General features: G+C 40.4%; 2 protein-coding genes across 6 annotated transcripts in view; both read right to left on the bottom strand.

Annotated features, from left to right (window-relative positions):
• LOC137105348 (disintegrin and metalloproteinase domain-containing protein 12-like) overlaps positions 1–1,227 on the bottom strand; it is a 62,816-nt gene extending 61,589 nt beyond the window's left edge. For 3 of the 4 annotated variants that reach the window (XM_067487437.1, XM_067487438.1, XM_067487439.1), the window contains exon 1: positions 762–1,227. In XM_067487437.1, coding sequence (XP_067343538.1) covers positions 762–861 — 100 coding nt within the window. In that variant the 5' untranslated portion in view covers positions 862–1,227. The remainder of the gene's footprint in view (positions 1–761) is intronic. The other variant, XM_067487440.1, reaches the window with a different exon arrangement.
• Positions 1,228–2,209: 982 nt separating this feature from the next.
• c20h10orf90 (chromosome 20 C10orf90 homolog) lies at positions 2,210–18,798 on the bottom strand. Of its 2 annotated transcripts, XM_067487365.1 has the most exons (10): positions 17,654–18,797; positions 16,384–16,447; positions 13,948–14,033; positions 11,388–12,699; positions 9,237–9,389; positions 8,826–8,956; positions 8,208–8,373; positions 6,950–7,013; positions 6,335–6,470; positions 2,211–3,888 (listed from the first exon to the last, which is right to left on the bottom strand). In XM_067487365.1, the coding sequence occupies exons 1-10, from the start codon at positions 18,245–18,247 to the stop codon at positions 3,850–3,852; spliced, it is 2,745 nt and encodes a 914-aa protein (XP_067343466.1). In that variant the 5' UTR covers positions 18,248–18,797; the 3' UTR covers positions 2,211–3,849. The 2 variants fall into 2 exon arrangements, with proteins under 2 accessions (XP_067343467.1, XP_067343466.1); XM_067487366.1 differs by lacking the exon at positions 9,237–9,389 and having other exon boundaries at positions 2,210–3,888; positions 17,654–18,798.
• Between the last annotated feature and the right edge of the window lie 846 nt (positions 18,799–19,644).

The raw sequence follows: 19,644 nt of genomic DNA, 5'->3' as shown, positions 1-19,644 counted from the left end.
GCTCGTCCACTTACAGACAGTGTGTGAAACCTCTATTATTCTGGTTCAACCTGGTGACTGAGTGTCATGAGCCACAGCCCAAAGGGCTGAACTCACAGTGTGATATAAACCCACACAGACACACACACACACACACACACACACACACAAACCTCACATTTGAACAGTGATAACAAGCAGCTCTCTTTGTTGCTGGGATTTCCTAAACATAAGATTATTAACTCAAAAAAAAAGACTGATTAAATTAACATTGGGACTTTTATTTTATGTGTGTTAAAATAAAAGCATGTTTGAAGTGCCTTAAAAAAAAAGAAAAGAAATGTGCTTAAAGCGCCTGTGATTTGCCTCAAGTGCTACCACTGATTACCAAAGGGAGTTTCAGCATCATCAATTATACAGCGTCTCCTCTCCTCTGAGGTGCACACAGGGTGGACTGCCAGCTAAAATGTTATGTTCTGCTATGCACACACACAGATAATGAGAGAAAGCCATGAATTTGGAAAGCTCGTCCAAACATGTGCTACAGATCTGCAAATCTGCTGGGCTAACAAAACGCTTTCAGAAGACATGATAAAACATAAAACATGAGGTCTCCAGCTAGAGGGGAGACTTGAATGAAGAACAGCAAATAGCAGGCAAATGCACCTTGACAGAATTTGCAGACAGCTTAATAATAATTTATACATCGATTATTTTCCACAGGTGAAATCTGACATTCTATTAGAAAACCCTTAACTTGGCACCTTCACCTCACTTCTTACCTTCAGCAGTCCTGATGAGCAGACTGTCACACACCCAAAGAGAGGAAGACAAAGCCTGAAGTGCTGTCAAAATAACAAACTTCAGACTGCCGGGGTTCATGGTGCCCGGCTGAAGCGCGGAGGACGGGAGCAGTCAACTGTTTCACTGCAGCGCAACCATCCTGCAATCAGAGTCCGGTAACAGCTGATGTGCAGCAGCCCCCCCACAGCGCAAGACGACTTCCTGAAATATGATCAAGTCTGTGAGCGGTGCTTTCGGAAATCCCGAGGACAGCTGATTCGACTCCGCGCACTTTCCCCATTCAAAGACGCCCGAGTCAAACGCCGCAGAGGGAAATAAGCGGTGCGCACACGGACACGGACACACGCACAAGCCGCTGCCGCCTCAGCCGCACACTGGAGCAGCATCAGGTCCAGGCAATTACTGCCAAGAGGTGTTGTCTTGTGAGTGAGGACCATGTGCTTCATTGAGACGCTCCGCGGGGTCCTAAACCCACATTGGTCGCAATAACCAACGCCATCAAAGACACAATACAACCTTCCGGTAGTGCCATCAAAATAAAACCATTCACAGACGCGTTGTTTAACAGAGTGATTATAAAGGACACATTTCACAAAAAGGCTAAAGTCGCTTTTGTCTTTCTTTTTTGTGACCTAGCCTTGGGAAATATCATCATTTCTTTAACCTTTCAAATTAAATATTTTTTCCACTTCAATTTAACCCATAGCAAATCCTATCCTCTTCTTAAAACCTCCTAATTTCCGGTCACTGTCTTTGTATCCTTTGCTGCATTTGACTCAAAGAATTCAGAAGGCGCACACATTCAGCAGCATACACTGAATTCAAATTTGAATAATATGTCCCTACACAGCCTTTAATCACAGATATTAATTAGTGTTGTAGTTATTCAGACTAAGATGAAAGCAGCATTGTTTGGGGGGGAAAAAACTGTAGAATCCACTATCTTTAATAAATATCGGGCAGTCTGTTCACCATCTCAGAAAGGCTTTTACTTTGAAAACAATAAATAAATAGATAAATAAATCACCAAATCCATGATATGTAATTTTGCCAAAAATATTCGAAACTTAAATTGGCATCAATGTTGTGATGCAACAGATGACTGTCTATGAGCTACAGTATGTGTGGATATGATGGATACTTTTCCCCATTCGAGCGTGTGCACTCTGCCCTGCACCACATGCCTCTCTACTTTGGAAGGCAATGCAGGCAGAAAATATGCAGATGTCGACATGCGGGCCGGGTTCTGGGGGCGTTTTCTCCCCCGACTGGAGAAAATTACCACATACAACAAGCTCCCTACAATAACACTTAGAATAAAGTGTTTTAGTTTAGTTTTCAACAATGCGTCTCTTTAGTTTTTCAGAAGTTGTCCTATCTCTCCTATGTTATTCTGTTGGTGCAATTTAAAACAAGTACAACTGTTTTGTCATGCTTTGACCCAAAATTTATGGCAACACGTGAAAGTTAATTGCAAAAAAAATACACAGCTTGCATGTAAAAAAAAAAAAAGTTCAAATATGAGATACATAGTTGAAATATAAAATGTTAATTTTTATCACACTGCATAGTAAAATCATCGATATGTACAAATTTAAATAGAGAACATTTCAAACGACAGTACTGCAGCTTCTATCGTTAAAGATTTCTCATTCTACTTCATAGCAATTATGAACGATGAGTGATGTTATTAAAAGACGCCTACTGTCCAAACACACCCCCACTTCCATGTGCACTAACATAAAATAAGCTGTACAAAAATAGTCAGTAGCAATTATCTGTCTTTCCCAAGACATCAGCTCACATTTAAATGAATGAAACAGCTGGACTATAGAAGAACTGCAATTTTAAATCTAATGATTAAAATAATAATAGTTAAGTGTGATGAACAGAGTGTTGGCTTTGTTGTCCGTTTTGCAACAATAAATACTGGCACGTCTCTTTTGATTTATGTGCAGCTCCACCATGCTGTCGTGCAGCACTCTGAAAACACACAAATCTAAATGTGCAGTGGCAGGCCTCCGTCCATCATGAGACAAAGACGGGGACAAAAGCTCCATTCAAATCAGAACTGTCCTTTAACAGGAAATTTCCACTGAGAAGAGGTCACATTCCTCCATCTTACAGCTAATAGCTGACACTGAATGATGACTGAGCCCACTTCCGTCTTTCGTGTGCTTATTGGTCGCGTAATGAGGATGGTGGTAGAAGACTGTCCTGGATGGGACTGTGCATAATGAATGATGCTGTCTTACTCTGTCTCACTGCTTCACAGCCCATGCGGCCATGTGAAACAGGCTGTGAAAGCATATCGGTGCTTTATTTTGAGTTGAGAGGCTACTGTGCTTCCCATGACACGGAGTATTCTGGAGAGAAGGTCAATTTGCAATCGAGTGAAAACAAGATACAACACATTGTTGTTTTAGATATCAAGTCAGAAAGGTATCAGTCAGTGTGTGTAACAGAGAAGAAAATCCAAAAGGCCTCTTAACAACACTGAGGATTTTTGAAGTCTGCTGATCTGCACAATATTTTAACTCATTTTAACACAGTCGCCATAATTGTATAATTTAATAAAGATGACTAAATGTTTGGCCCTCTTGCACAGCCCATTATCAAAATGCTTTGCTGTCAGCTGTTTGTCTGTTTAAATAAGAAAGGAGATATGTTATGTCTGCCAAACTTCTTTTGTTGGCTTAGGACACAGGGACAGCAAGAGAAACTGGTTAAACGTTGTTTGTTGTGCGTCTGACTGACCGTATCGGCAGAAGAGTCTTTGAGGTTGGTGGAAAAAGAAAAACCTTCAAATGAGCAGGAAATGACGGCAGGTGACCTTCTAGGTTTATGACGGATTGCAATGGACTCATCTTTCAGAAAAACAGATGTTAACTGGAGTGGAATGACATTAAATGAGAGAAACAAACGAGGGCCAAAGGACGGCCAGAGAAATATCATGACCTACGCTGATATTTTAGATCACATTTAGTGCTGTCAAAGGCAAAAGTTCACTTCTTCAGTCTTGTTATGCAGCGCTACAGCCTTTGTTTTATCATCTTCATTGGTCCTTCAGTTGTTGCTCCTTTGAAGAATCTGATCTAACAGTTTCTGCAATGAAAAAAACAACATGCTCAGATGACTTAAACACTTAGGACAAAGTGGTGTGAGTGGATCACCACACAAATGCCCTGTAGCTGTTGCAGCTGTTGTAGCTGCTGTAATCCCGGTTAACACACACTGACACAACACATGCTCTTCAGGCCTCTTTGTCCAGAAACAGAAATAAAGCCTGGTCTCTGACAACCTCTCACTCATGGTGAGCAGGTTTCCAGCTCCTCTATGAAGTCCTGCTGGATCGTCTGGCATGACCCCCCCCCCCAATCCCTTCCTCGTGTTATGTGTCACAGCAGCAGTGTGGGAGGAAAGGCTGTGTGTGGGCACCCACTCTGTGTCCAGCTCAGCTGAATGGTAGCAGTGCACTGTAGCACTCTCTGCTGCTGAGGGGCCTTTTGTTTCACCAAGAACACAGACCCTCATACAATCCAACACAATGAGACTGTTCACAGCTTCTTTATAATGAGAGTTAGTGTGTGGGGTACAGAGCGAATAAGTGGGGCTATGATAAATAAATCAAACTCTATTATTTAGAAGGTGATAATTATTGATCATACAGTAAAACATATCAATAACGCCCACTGCCTATGGTGAAATCGAATCTTATTTATTTATTTTTAGACCAAATGTACTTATTGCTGGGAAGAATACAGGAAAATAGCAAACATTTGACAGCACTGACCCCTAGTGAAACAATAAATGTATTGTCCTGAATAGTTAAAATGTTCAATGCAATATGGACTATTAAAAGAATAGCTGCAGAATTTACGTGTACATACATTTCTTTCTTTTTTAAATCTTTAATATATGTTTAATGTTTCTTTACAGCACAAACTAAAGCAAAAAACATTATGACATGGTACAAAAAATGATTCCACATAGCAAAAATACTCCTGCAGAGCTACAGTAACTCCGGTCAGAAGTCCCTATTTTGGAAGACGTTATTTTAAAACATTATTATTTGAGGTACAGACCAACTACTTCAACTACAACGTGCCTCAAAATGATGACAAAAATGCTCCATTAGAGGACCATGAATAAAAAACTCCTATTAATCACTGCAAAACATTTACTGCTGTAAAGCTCACAGGGTCAAGCTGTCCGATTCAAAAGAGGACAATCCAGAAATGCAATTCTAAGGTTTTTGTGCAAATGTCCTTAAAGCTCAACCTCATGTCTTTTCAATAAACTGTAATACAGGTAGTGGGCGATTTAAGGCCATTATTTTCAACAGCTGCACTGCTGTGAAAAGAGAAAAAGACACATTATTATCACAGCCCTTTAGTTTGGGCCATTATTGCAAAATGCTTCATCCTTCGCCAGGTTTAATTGAGCTTGTAGGAGAAAGGTGTGCTAGTACTTGCTCAATTGCCTGTGGGTCATATACACAATTAATGTTCTGTTCAGTATCGCAGGCAAGTACTTGTTAACACTGTGACGAGCTGCTTTGAGGTTATTTGCTTTATTCCATATTTTTAGGGATTTGGTGATTCAGTCTTTTCCGCACACACACACACACACACTTATAGGCAGCACTGGTGCTTAAATATTAAGAGGTGACCACTAATGTAGAAAAAAGGGAATGAATGTGTTTGCACCACTTTAGGGTGATTTGATGATCCTGTTCCATTTACTTTAATAAACAATGTACAATCTTACCACTTATGTAGCTTTAGTTAGAAAAAAAAATCCACACAGTCTGTAGTATCAACACTATTTTTAACTACACACATCATGGGTGGATCGTTAGAAAATGGATCCTTTGGGCACAGGGAGGTAAAGTGCCCCCTTCTATAGGCCGAGATCAAACAAGGCCATCACGTAGTTTGTAGTAATTCTGTGTCTCTTTTTACAAATCTTTCAATGGTTTGTCACCAGTAAGTGTACTTTAACTTATTTTGTATCAGTAGTCATTTTGCATCTAGTTGTGGTAGTATGTGTTTCTCTTTGTGCTTATGTGGAATATTTTTTTTTTTAAATCATTGTCATGGTCTTTTTGTTTTTTTGTAAACAGTTTGTTGTCATTTTCTGTATGTTTTCTGCATCTTTATCAGTTTTTTGCTCTTTGGTTACTGTGGCTATTTTGTGTCTTTTAATTGAAATCTGTGACTATCAAACAAGAAGTATCTACACTCACTTCAAGCGCCCTGTGAATCCATCTATATGTATGTTTGTATTGTGTTTTCCTTTGAAAACAATTGCATGCAATTTCAAAAAAAGTTAAATATTTAAACTATTGTCACATTATTTATTTTTTTTACATTATTTAATACATAAATGCCCAGATTCAGCCTGGCATTTGTTCGAAACATGGAATAGAATCGCCACAAAAAATAAAAGTAAAATGGTGTTGGTTTGAACAATGTTTGAATATGGGTTATTATGATTTAATTTATTTATTAATTTTATTTTAACTGAAAAAACACATATAGGTTTTTACCTTTTTGAAAAGCATTACTCGCTGTCGGTTGCTCAAACACACCTCCCTCTTCTTCTCTTCACTCTTTTCCCTCTTCACCTCTGCAAATCGGCTGCGGCTGGCTGGGTTGTGTTTTATATGACTGTTGGTTGAGGTGCTGAAAAAATAAAAAGGCATTTAGGGTTAATATAAAAAAAAAAAAAAATCACACCAAAGATGTATATCTATTATGCAGAAACAACACTTGTCAAGCAAGAAATAGGTCACCTACAGCTTTTAAAAAATCCCCTTTATGGTTAAAATTAAGTTTTTATGGGATAAAGTCATTCAAATTCTATTCACCTTTATTTCTAATACAACATTCTGTATAAATCCACTGTTTAACACCTCAGTGAACCCTTTCTTCCTAATCAATAGTTGAATCTGCCATAAAGGAAAATAAAACAGGTGAAGCAAGGAAGAAGAAAAACACTTAATAATAATAATAATGGAGCAAACGTCTTGGCCAAAACTCAAGAGCACGTTTTGAATGGAGATGTCACTGATAAAGACGCTGCCTTTACACAAGAATAATTCTGCCTAAACAGAAGACACAGCTGAAATGACTGCCAAGGCAGAGTCTGAAATGGAACTCACCGCATGGATCTGAGCTGCACCTCTTTCCCAGTAATGGCTCTGTCTCTGGGTTTTAAGAGGTTACCTGGAGAAACACACACACATACACAATGTTGATAGAGCTCAAAAACATCAAAGTGAATGAGCTTTTTCTGGTGTTTGATGTCTGCTCTCTGAAAGCCTCTTGTTCTTTTAGAGAAATACGGATAATTTCCAGAAAAAAAAAAAAATGGACAAGATTCTTGTACATGGACATAAATTCTACCTTCTCCACTAGTTTCTCGAGACATTTTATGAAGTATAATTTTCAAAACTCAAAACTCTGAAAGAACTAATACAAGTAAAAGGTAAACAAATCGTTTTTTATTTTAAACTCTCAGCACCAGACTCTATTTGCTGTACTGAATCTTCCTGTTATGGTCAGTAGAGGGCAGAAAGAGCTACAAAATGTCCGTCATAAATCTTCAAACCCTTTATTGTTTACTGTGAAGCCTGGTACTCTGAGTGGAAATATCATCAGACAGAAGAGTACATGGAGAGCAAGATGACATTTGAAGGTCAAAGAAATATTTCCACTTAAATCCAGGACTGGCAATCATTATTTTTTATGCAATAGCGGAGCACTTTATGCACTGAACCTGTTTGTTAATTTCTCACTTCAAAAGATCAATGGCTTTCGGCTTGTCCCTTCAGGGGTCGCCACAGTGAAATGTGTTCCACACGTTGATTTGGCATAAGCCTTTACACCGGGTGCCCTTCCTGCTGCAATTCTATCCAAGCTTGGGACTGGCAGCAAGCTAGAGGGGCCGGGTGGGGCCACACCTGGTGGGGTGGGATTCAAACCCACAGCCCTCTCCATCCCAACCCAATGCTCTACCACTGAACCACCATGCCCCCACTTGTTCATATCTCACTTCAGGTGCCTTTAATTACATTTGTTCGCAGCTTAGCACAGTGTGCTCTTTATTCTTATTCATTCATATTCTTTTTTTCTTTACAATTGACTGTAAAATGGTTGAAATGACATATTAGAATATATTTTTACATTTTCATTAGTTTCAAATCATATCTGCATATGATATCTATCACTCATTCTCATTATTTGGTAAGTTAGCTTGTCTATGCAGTTTTCCTGTACTTAGTAGAACAAAATATTGATGCGGTGTTTGCGTGCCATCCACCAGTGAATAGGATTTAGCAACTAACCCTTCAAGCATAAAATAAACAGAAACACATATAATATACAGTATCTTTCACATATACAGGGTGTGCATAGTACCATTCAGAGACCGGTCACTGCGGGCTCTCTGTTGCCTAATAGCCGGCTCTGACTGCGGGTCTATCGCATCTGCCAGTTGCTTGCCCTCCTGTGCCCGCCGCTTCAGCTCTCGCACCCTGCCCTGGGAGTGAATGATGAAATCTGGTCTGGACCTCTGCAGTGCTTCCTGCCAAAACCAGGAACATATAGCTGTCCTCAGCAAAACATTTAAAAGCAACCCTCTTATTTCCAACTCCACAGAACATACTGCAGGCCTGGGCAAAGCATGACAGTAACCTCCAGAAGGGGCTAAGCTAAATCTGAGTCAGATACTTAACAACACAGAACTCTGCATACAAAAACCCTACAAAGAAAAAGCAAGTGGTTTAAAGTAACTAATCTTTCATTTTTATTTCTGTATTTGGAAAATATGGCACACTTTTACTTCTTCCGGCCCCTAAAATGAAAATTAAGTGCTTAGAGAGCATCACTCTTCATTTATACTGTATGTGTGTTGTTCTCAAGGGTCACATAGATACTGTATTAGCTTGCATCTATATGTGCTCACTAGTCTTATCTGGGGAATAAAGTGCTTATCTTATTTCACTGTATTAGCTCAAAAATAATAAATTAACTTACCTGTAGAGACATAATTGTGAGTGACCTTTCAGGGTCTAGACTTAGTGGAATAAACACTGCAGTAGGCCGGTCATGGTGCTGGACTGGGCTCCTATCAGGATGTGGCCTCATACAATTCCGCCCAACTGTCACTGTTCAGGGTGAGGAAAACAAACTGTTTACAGTTCATGTACACCTGGCTTGGCCCCAAATAGCTGAGGGCAAAGCACAGTTGCTCAATAGCCCCCTGGGCCTGCCACCACAGGGTACATTCTCGTATTCACCGCATCAGTGCTGATTCAGTCAAAGATGTAGCTCAGAAACAAATAGTTGTACATTCAGGCAATTGTAACCCAGATCAATTTCTTTTAAGGTGAAAAATGATTATGACATAAGTGGAACACAGCCCCATGATATCACTAAGATTAATACCAGTATTTCCTTGGTGGGAGGTAGAAGATTCGTTCTCAGAGTTGCCATTTTGTGTTTTGGTCTTGCTAAGTTCTCTCTGGAGCTTGATATTTGCTATTATTGCAGCCGCATTGAGGGCAAGCACTTCCTCTGGAGACTGATGTGAGTGGGGATCTGAAACACAGAAGGACTTTGATGTAAATGACGAGCAGGTAAAACAGTGACACTGGCTGCTACCGAGCTACTATTTGGCTGTTGTGCACCACAGGCATATTTGAATGCAGTCTTATATTGCCCTGCCTCATTTGGAGGTTGACTGTATTAAACACTGAATTTAAATCATGTTGCCTCAGGCCTCGGTAATTAAGTGATGGCACTCTTAATGAATGCGATTAAGAAATAATTCATAATTTCACACAGAGAAAAGACACCATGAATGAAAACACACACACACACACACAAAACTCCCTCCTCATTCTACAATTTACATGAATATTCAGCATTCCTAAAGCACAGCTTTAGTTGATTCTTTTAACAATTGTAATTTAATGAAACAGCGCTGTTCTCACTTGTGAGGAGATTGCATAACTTTATTTCAGGTTTATATGTTAGGCATGAGTCAGTCACATGTCACAAGTCACAGTCACAGAAGTTTCGGACTTAATGTAAAAACATTTAAGTCCAGTGTTTTAAAACCCTGGAGCAACAACAGAGGAACAGAAAAGCTGTGAAATTTCCCACATCTTGCTTGACTCAAAAGAATGAAATAACCTTTTCTCAGCAATGTGAAAAACTGAAAAACTAGGACGCTCAAGATGTTCAAATGCATCATTATCAACATTCGGGCGTCTAAAAAATTGAACTCCTTAAGTGCATTTACTTTTTAAGACGTGTGACATTTATGCTAGAAAGACTATTCTATGAGTCAATAAGAATAAAAACTTTCCCCAAAACAACCCCTAATCAACTCTGGATTATTTTCCTGGAAGCCCAATTTAAATTTAAAGGAATAAATATATTTATTCATTTCTTTTTTCCCATGAATTAGTTGAGAAACTTGATACCATCTTCTACAATATTTGTGCCCTAAATATGAATCTACATCCAGGAGTTAGCATACGAACACAACGCAGGACACAGTCGGATGCGAAACTTCACATCCCTTTGACTAAAGTAAAACTTTACTAACTATTTAATGCACATTCTGCTGCTACAATTGTTTCTTAATCAGAAATTAATTAGTAACATTTTTATTATTTATCGAGGGTAATGCAAACGTTTCCACAAATGCTATTTTCATTATTTTACTTTTTTTAGACACTCATTTACAAGGTTTGATACTTCTGATGATGAAGGAACATTGGCACTTTTTCATGGGCAATAAATATCATGTTGATGAAAAAAACCCTTTGTTTTACTTATTTTGACATATCAACAAGCACCCAACTGTAGCTGTGTCTCCACATCCTGTCTTCATGTTGAGCTACACTGACCATCCTCTGGCTTTCTTCTAATTCTCAGTAAGAGGTTTTGTAAAAACTTCTTTGCTAAACCTTTCTCCACAAACCACAAAGTCTCGACCCTGAAGTAAAAAGATAACTCTGCAAGATTGGATTTTGACGCCAATGAGTCCTCACAATGTGACTGTGAGTGTAATACTGTTGCTGCATTGCAGGATGTGGATGCCAAAAATAATTCTAACACATCCAAATGCTTAATTTTCACCATCCTTAGCAGCTTGTGATTTATCTGCTTCCCCTGTGCTACCAGTGAGGAGGGTGACTGGAATAGATTATGCATGCAAAAAGATGCGTGGGAAAATGAAAGGAGGTGTGAATAAGGAAGTATCTCTGGTTGCCAATGGGGCCTCTGAGTCTAGGTGACGCTATTTGACTTTGGTATTGATGTCTAGTAAGAGTGTCGATTGGAGTCACAGCAGCAGAATCATCTCAATACCAGCTAATAATGCCTATCGATAATACATCAGGGATGAAAGACAATATCAAACCGCAGAGTACAGCCCCAGAATGCTCAACCTCAAGCTAGAACACACAAATGGCACAAAGGAAGTATATATTTAGATGCTGTCATCCTTTGAAACTGGAGATCAGAGACAAAGGGAGCCTGTGTGTGCTGACAAGAAGACTGTCAGAGTGGGACACAGAAACTTACCCGAGGCCTTGATGAGCGTTAGACAGGGGGATGCTCTCCGCTCTGGATCCTCCGCATCACCTCTGTTTGACTTAAGGTTGTCTGCCACTCGCGGACCTGCTTCTTTCACTGCTGTTCCAGGGCTGATGACACTGCCATCAGAGTTCACATGGTTGATATTGGTCTCTTGTGGAAAACTCAATTTCCTGGCAGCTGCTTGTGGCACATTCTCCTCGCTTGGCTCAGCGTGCCCAAACACATTGCCATACCAGCTCAGAGGTCTGTTCGGCCTGTCCCATCTCTGTCCAACAGCCTTCGGAGAAACCTCTGAGTCATTGGGTGCTGCTCTATAGGAGGGGTTCTTCAAAAACAGACTCAGTGTGGATCTGTGTACGGTCCCCACATTTGTCTCTGGACCTGAAGTAGATGTGTTAGGTGTTACAGCAGGATGTGGCCTCTTTGTGGAACCTAGATGGTGATATGATGATGCTGCAATGCATTGTGAATGGTTTCCTTGACTCCATGTGCAGTTGTCTTTGTACAGTCCCTCTGTGTAGCTGTGTCTATACTCTTGATGCCTCATTCCAGACTTTACTGAACTGTAGCTCTCCCTTTGCTCTGTCACTTCGACAATTGTAGCCTTTCTTCTTCGGACCACAGTGTCTGAACCAAGGCAAGGTGGTGGGGGCCCCTCACTTTTTGTGCTCAGGACAGGATTAGACATCACACTCTGATCTGTCACTTTCACCATAGTGGCCTTCCTCTGCACCATGACCTGCCTGGTGTCTGTGTCCACGGCCTGGTGGGCTGGGTGTGGAGGAGTGGACTCACTCGACTGGGAGGAGGCACCAGGTAGACTGGCCGATCTGTTCACTTTCCTGGAGGAGATGGTGATGGAGGAGAAGCCTGATTTGTTTTGAGGTATGAGGGTAGTCATGGTAGAACTTGTCTTTAAGTCTGAGTCGTGCGAGCTACAGTTTGTCGTACACAGTGGAGCAGTTGCCCTCACAGGCTGAATGCTGCTTGTCCTATGAAAAGGGTTATGTGGCCTGTATGTGACTGTGCTGTTTGCCCCTTGCAGCAGTGTGTGTGGTCTGCAGGGTGCGGCAGAAGTTGTTTGATGCAAAGAAGTATGCTTGAGGGGCTCGAAGCTGGTTGTTTTCATCAGAGGGGGCTTCCTGTTGGAGTCTGGGCTGATCCCTGTGGATAGCACAGTGGACTGGCTGCCTCCAGGGAGAGGACACACTCTGTTGGTATTCCAGCCTCTCCTCAGCGCTTGCCAGCTTACAGGTCTGTCGCCTTCGTTAGCAGGAAAGCTTTGCTTTTCTGGCACCTACAGCATGTGGATTGAAGAGATTCTGTGTGATAAATATCCTTAATTATGCACGGAAACCCCATCCCACCGTTTGCTGTTGTTAATGTCTCATGCTAAATGTGTTGTCATTAATCAACACATTAAAACAGATGCTTTGCATTCATCTTGCCAGTTTGAGGTCCAGTTTTCAAGTGGCAAATAGAGAAAACAGAGCAAAATCATAAAAAATACAGCATGAGAACTTGACAAAATGACATCTCTTTTCATACTACATTTCAACAGCGGGTCAGTTGTCTTGTCTTTCTTCAGGGCTTTGCTGTTTGTTCTTTAGTCAGATGACTCTCCCCATGCTTGACACAGTGAATGGCCCAGTAGCAATGGCAGCAGCAGCAGGCAGAGCCAGCACACAGCGTGACTTATCCCTCACAGAATAACAATGAGACTCTATCCTCAATAGAAACTGAGAGGCAAAAAAAGCAAAGACTCTAGTCCTTGGGCTAGAAGGTTCTGATGGTGTTTATGGAGCATGGAGGAACACTGATATGTCCCTGTTGTAATTGCCATTAGGCTTATGATGTGACCACCCAAATGCATCGTTTATCATTGTTGCACAAAACATGCTAGAGATCCTTTCTGTCCAAAACATGAGATTTTGTTTTCCTGCAGCTCCTGATAATGTTTTTGCACTGGGTGTTACTAAAATACTATTCACAAACCAGAGAGGAAAAACATTTGAAAAAAAATAGTCTCAAGAAGACTTGAGACTATTTTTTTCAAGTTGTTCGTCTTTAAGTTCATTCCACTTCGCCCACACTGTTAACAAAGTTTGGACCTGTTATATATTTCTTTGACTTGACAGACACTCTTTCAAGTTCCATAGAGCATCTTTAAATATATCTTTCCATAGATCCCACAATCTGAAAACAGTGTAACCTTGGATCTCTTGGCCTGTTCTATCATAAAGCAGTTTCCTTTTCTTCATATTTAAAAGACTTCTGCAGTTTTAAAACATTTTAAATTCTCTCAGCAGAAATCAACAATGATTAGACAAATCATTGTTGTTTTAAGAGAAAAGCAAAAAAAGTTTGAGTAATATTACGAGCGCCCCATCTGTTGTGGTTAGAAACTGGAGACACTGGTCTAAACCTTACAGAGCATGATATAATCAGTAGAGCATTGGAAGAGTCATGTCCAGGAAGCCGTTCTAACCGAACACACACAAAAGTTAAACAAATAAAATATCATATCAGCAGTGTTAGCAGTTACCTGTTTAATAATGGGAGAGCCTTGATCTGTCCTCATCTTCACATCAAAAGTATTTGGACTGGTCTTCCCTCTGTCCACCCCTCCATCTATGTAGGCAAAGCAAATGACCAACTGTGACATTCTTCACAAGACATGCCCTCTCTCTTTCTCCGTTACCAATACACATATGTAAAAGTCAGGCTCTCGTCTGACTGTATGACCGTGTTGACAGTGTCAATAATTGACGTTGTCACTGTAAAGTGACTCTAGCACCACCCCTGAGCCACTTCTCTGCTTACTCCGGGGACGTATCAACTTGATTGGCCTGCCTTTTCAGCCCTGACTGATGCCCTATTGCCACCCTGACTGGCCGCATTTCCACCTGCTGCGGTTACCACGGCAACGGGCTCTCACGTTGGGATAACCCCTGAATGCTGTGCGGATAATCCCTGGTGTTTTTCATTTTAAGGAGGACAAGAAGAGATAAAGTAGGCGAAAATTGTACCACTCAACAAATGTGACAGCAGTTCAATAAGGAGAAAAATGTGTCTGTAGAGTTGCCATAAAGGATTCCTGACATGTTTTTCCAACTACTCCTGTTGCTTGTCTCATCTCTTTCCCCTCTAAAGGGCCCCACACCTACAAACTGTGCTCCCACTGAAAGATCTTCTCTCATTACATCCACTAGCTGAGCTCAAATAACATTTTTTTTTCAAAATCAGCAGCTGACCCTAAACATCCCAAAGGAAAATAAAGAAGAAGGTCCATATGGCAAATACCCTCTGAAGTGCCCACCCTCCTAATTTATTCCTCATCCTCATGAGTTGTATCTAAATGGGTTGTGTGAGCAGAGTGAAAATTGACTAGCCTGTCCAAACATGAAAGCCCTCCGAGCAAAAGATCCAATTTTATTATCATTTTCTCATTAACATCAGGCCATTTTAAGTTTGTTAAATGTGACTTTTATAGACGGAGAGGGCAATAAGTGTCTGCAATGAGACCTCCAGTCTTATTATAACTACTTTTGCAAGGGTTGCCAGCAACAACCAGAAAGATAGAAAAAGAATGGGAGGGTGGTGGTGGGGAGGTGGGGGGACAATTTGCTAGCTGAAGTGTAACTGAGTCGATTCTTGCTGGAATAATTGTGTCTGGAAATTCTGATTCGGAGTTTAATTTGGCTTTAGATGTGAAATAGTGGATTTAAATGTACTGATGTCTGAGCAACAGCAACTAGCATCAAAAGAGCATATTTGGAAGCAATCTTGCATAGAAATGCTTGATTTTTGTTGATCATCTGCTGTGGCCGATTTGTTTACGTGCACGTGAACAGTATCGTTTGTCACTCTAACATCAAAATATGCATATCTGTGACCCCATGTGATGGACTAGCAAGAGATTTCAATATAACTGAAGAGCATCACTGGAAACAGTGCATCTAACACAAAACCACAAGTTGTTAAACTTTTACCTTATATGTGAAGGTTAAACAGAACCTATTGCGTTTATGTGTCTCATAAGGATTTGAAAAGAAAAATGTAATAGTATGTCCATATGGAGATGGTTAATCATAATTAATAATCACAATACTTAATACTTACATAATATCACCGGAGCCTGTATACATAACATTTGAAAGTCAATTTAATAAGGTTTATGGCTCTTAGAACATCTGAGTACATCAGAGTACCTTGTTGCCATGGATGGATTGCTTTGATTTCTGTGAGCAGCTGAAGCCCTGCCAGGATAATCTATGTATAAACAAGGAGAAGGCTGAAAGATCAAACCTCAGATCAAACTCAGAGTGTGGGGCTGCCATGCTCAAAGATTAACAGGGCTCCCTCACCAATCAGTCTGCATCTCTCCTTATCGTTCTACCCCTCACGTCCCTTCCCTCGGCCGTCTCTTTTCATCTGCTTTTTCAGGCCCAATAACAGCTATTTCCAATACCTGTAATCCTGAAGAAACACTATAGCACAACAGTCAGGACCGGTTGTACCTGAAATTGACCTTGACAATTGACACTTTACGATGGGGCGGGGGGATTAAAGTGATCACCCAGTCACTCTGTCACTGTGGAGGATTTAAGAGAGGACCGAGACAACGGTGTTGCAAGGAGCTGATTAGAGGCAGGACGAGTCAGCCCTGAAATAAGCTTGTTTTCCATCTGGCTAACCTGACCTCTACAGTTACCCTATGGCCATATTTGTTCTAGCTCAGATCAAAGACTAAACATCAATTGAAACAGAACCTTTGTGTGATTCTGGGAATTTCTTGATGTCCAAGAGCGCTACTTCATGTTTTTGAATTTGTTTTTTATGTATTGCCTAAAGGTATAACTCTTAGGTAACGATTGCGTTATTATGCATTTCTTTAGAATTATGAGTTTTTCCAGCCAAAATCCCACCTGTCACACAAGCACTTGTAAAGCAATATGACAAATTGCATGTCATTACATACCCTGTGCCCTGGGTGTTGGTTGAGTCTTCTCAAATATTGGAGTGATGGGTTGTTTCAGTTTCACCTGGGAAAAGAAAACTTTTGCTTTAGACAGACATTTTTTTTTGGCAATATACATTTAAAAAGTTGACATTTTGCTTGACTTTGCATCTTCTTATTTTTAAATGTCAAATAGAGTAAAAAAAAAAAAAGAAACTTTTTTTCCGTCAACATAATATTTAATGTATATAGTACAAATGCTGTTTTATGAGGAATTACAATTTTTTTTTATTATTAATTGATGTCGGGGGATGCAAACCTTTGCACCTATATCATTTTATTCCTGTTGATGATAAATGTGCATTATTATTATTTTGGGTAAGTCTGCATCCCCTTACACTAAAATGGCATATGTAGGGATGCAAATTTAACCTTGAACCTTGAAGGTAATAATAAAAAAATAATACACATTTAGCTAGTAGAAATACAATACTATTTCTAGTCTTTGTGCTGAACTAATGCAATTTAGCTTACAGCTATGAGAGTTGCATATCTACCCATATAACTCTCAACTAAGAATATGAAAAGTCTGTTACCCCCAATTGTCAAACAATTTCTTTAAGGCAAATGTTTAGCGTAAAAGGGCTCATGAATATTTGTTAAATCCACATTTAATCCAAGTTCAAACAACAAAAAAAATCTGAACACTGATTTTACATATTTCTTTTTTGACAAGAGTCACAAGGGAAGCGAGGTGCTTTGTACCTTAGTTCAGTCAAATCAGCACAGCTCAGCAACTTATTGATTTTGAAGTCATTTCACAGTGTAATACACCCATTGAATTTTCTCTGAACATTGGCTTGCATGCTCTCAGGGCACAATGCTTAATCTCTGCCAACCACAATTCCAAATGAGTTGCACACCTTTTGAAAATGCGTGGATTTCCTGCAGAGTAAGCTGTTTTCAAAGGATGCCGGAGCTCTGCCTTCTCTCTGGGCAACTGAGGCTTGACTACAAATGACTCTCTGTGGCACTGTGTGTGTTTCCGACTGCCTTGCCTGGCAATTTGGGCCATCAACTCCATTACACAGCATTTTAACTTCAGACCTGCAGAGCTTATACTGTCCCACTAACATGTAAGAATCACAATCACACAGCCTCAGAGGATGTCAGTGCCCAATCCAACTTAAATCAGTCCAGAGTCTTTGCTAAAGCCTGTTTAAAAGAGTGTTACCCCAACGTAGCTGGAGAATAAATGGTTTCAGGGTTTTGTTGGTGTTTGGTGTTTTACCTGTCCAACAGAGGGGTCCGCGAGTTGATTTTTAATGCTGCCAGCGTCAGCCACCATCATCACTCTTCTCTGGATTGGCAGCCATCCAGTTTTGACAGGGGCCAGGTAACTCAACTGGGTTTGCTCTTTCTTTGGGGCCTGCGTGAAATGTGCTCGCTCCCAACTTCCTCTGCGCTCTGGAGGAAATGAAAGCCCAGTTTGCAGGGACTCCTGGCTGCCCATCGAACTCTCACACAGGCTGGAACTCCCACATGAAAATGACCCCCCGCTGAAGGAGGGAATCTCTAGCTGTCTCCAGGCACATCTGGCTGGCTCTTTGTTGAGAGCAGGCATGGATGTTGTCCGGCTATTAAAACCTAGAACCTGATCATGAACTTTGGCTTTAGGAGAGTTGCTCTGCCTCTCCTGCAGGTGCTTCAGCCAGCCGTCCAACTGGCCTCCTTCAATGGCGCTCTGTGGCCGAGGTGCACGTGGGGTGTGAGCAACAGGAGTCAAAACATCTTCTGATGTTAAGCTCCCCCACCAGGACTCGGGTCCTGATCTCCTGCAGCCTGGAGCTCTTCGTAGGTGGGCAGGTGGCCCACGGAGCGTCATCCCTCTGGAGTTCAGGTAACAAAATGCAGCTCTCGAGTTTCAGTCCTCAAAAACCCTTTACAATGGTGAAATTAATAAAAATCCTCTCACTCAATTAAAGTTGTCATGAGGCACGCCAGAAATTCTGTACAAGGAATTGTGTTGGGGGCCATCTTTGCTCTTTGTCGATGATACTATGACTTACCAGTTCCTGACAAACCATTCTTTTTCACTTCCAACTCTCCTAACTCCTTAGTGTTTAGGAAGTAAACACTCTCTGTCTTGACATAAACTAGGTGCTAGTGGGTACTATCTCCAGTCAGGCATGTAGCAATGTGAGGGACGAACAAAAGAGTTACTCAGCACAAGGACTGAACATCCAATACAGAGAGGGCAATAGAAAGTGACAGAGGGATGGGCGGGCGTGAAGAAATAGAAATGCTGGTTGAGGGTTGATTTGCTGGTTGATTTGGGGTTTATGCAAGTCAGACATTTTTTAAAAGACCAAATCAAACTTTCTGACATTTAGGCATCAATAATGAGCAGATTATTCATGGATCACTTACTTAGACATTTGTTGTTAAATTCCCCCCCCCACCCCCCCCACCCCTTTTTTTTTTAGCTCTTCCCTGTGATCTCGTGGTTGGTGGCTGATGATAAAGCATTACTATCCTCAACTCTCTATTTAAATCATGTGACTTTATCAAGACTGTCTTTAAAATGGGGCAGTGTCCTCTTGGATAAATAACTGTGACCCACATGATGTCCCACAGTGCATGAGTGAAGGGTATTTACAAGGCCGAAGGATTTGCTTCAAGCTGCACAAGAGTTTGCTTCAGATTCCATTTAGTTGATCAAGGTGACAGAGTATTTGACTTATTTTATTCTGATTTCTACTTTTAAACATATATATTTGACATTGGGGATAAAAGCTTTTACATTGTGTTATTCAAGTATTATATATAATATAAGAGTATAACAGTACATCTAACTCACATTATAATAATAAAAAATATGAACACTAATAAAATATACATACATGAACAATTAAAAAAGAAAAGGAGAGACTTTACAGAAATATAGACCCTTTCTTGATAGCTAATTTTTACCACTCACTTTCTTAAATGTCAAATGTGTCTGTTTTGTCTTTGCAAAGAGCTCATAAATGTTCGACTCTGTTCAGACGTCAATTTCTTGTCGATTTTAGGAAACACTTAATGTGGTGGCTCTACTCCACCAGATGATAACTGCCCACACACTGAAAAACATTTCCACAAATGCTTGGAACACACGGGAACACAAAGCATATCAAGTGCCACAACATTTTATAACATTTTATTTAGTTTAGAAATAAGCCGTATTTGTCATTTAGTTTTATTATAATATTATAATCTTTAAAAGGAATGTAGTTTTAATTC

This window comes from Channa argus, chromosome 20 (assembly GCF_033026475.1).
Source record: "Channa argus isolate prfri chromosome 20, Channa argus male v1.0, whole genome shotgun sequence".
NCBI lineage: Eukaryota > Metazoa > Chordata > Actinopteri > Anabantiformes > Channidae > Channa > Channa argus.
The sequence above is the reverse complement of the archived record's forward strand: the minus strand, read 5'-3'. Positions and strand labels throughout refer to the sequence as shown.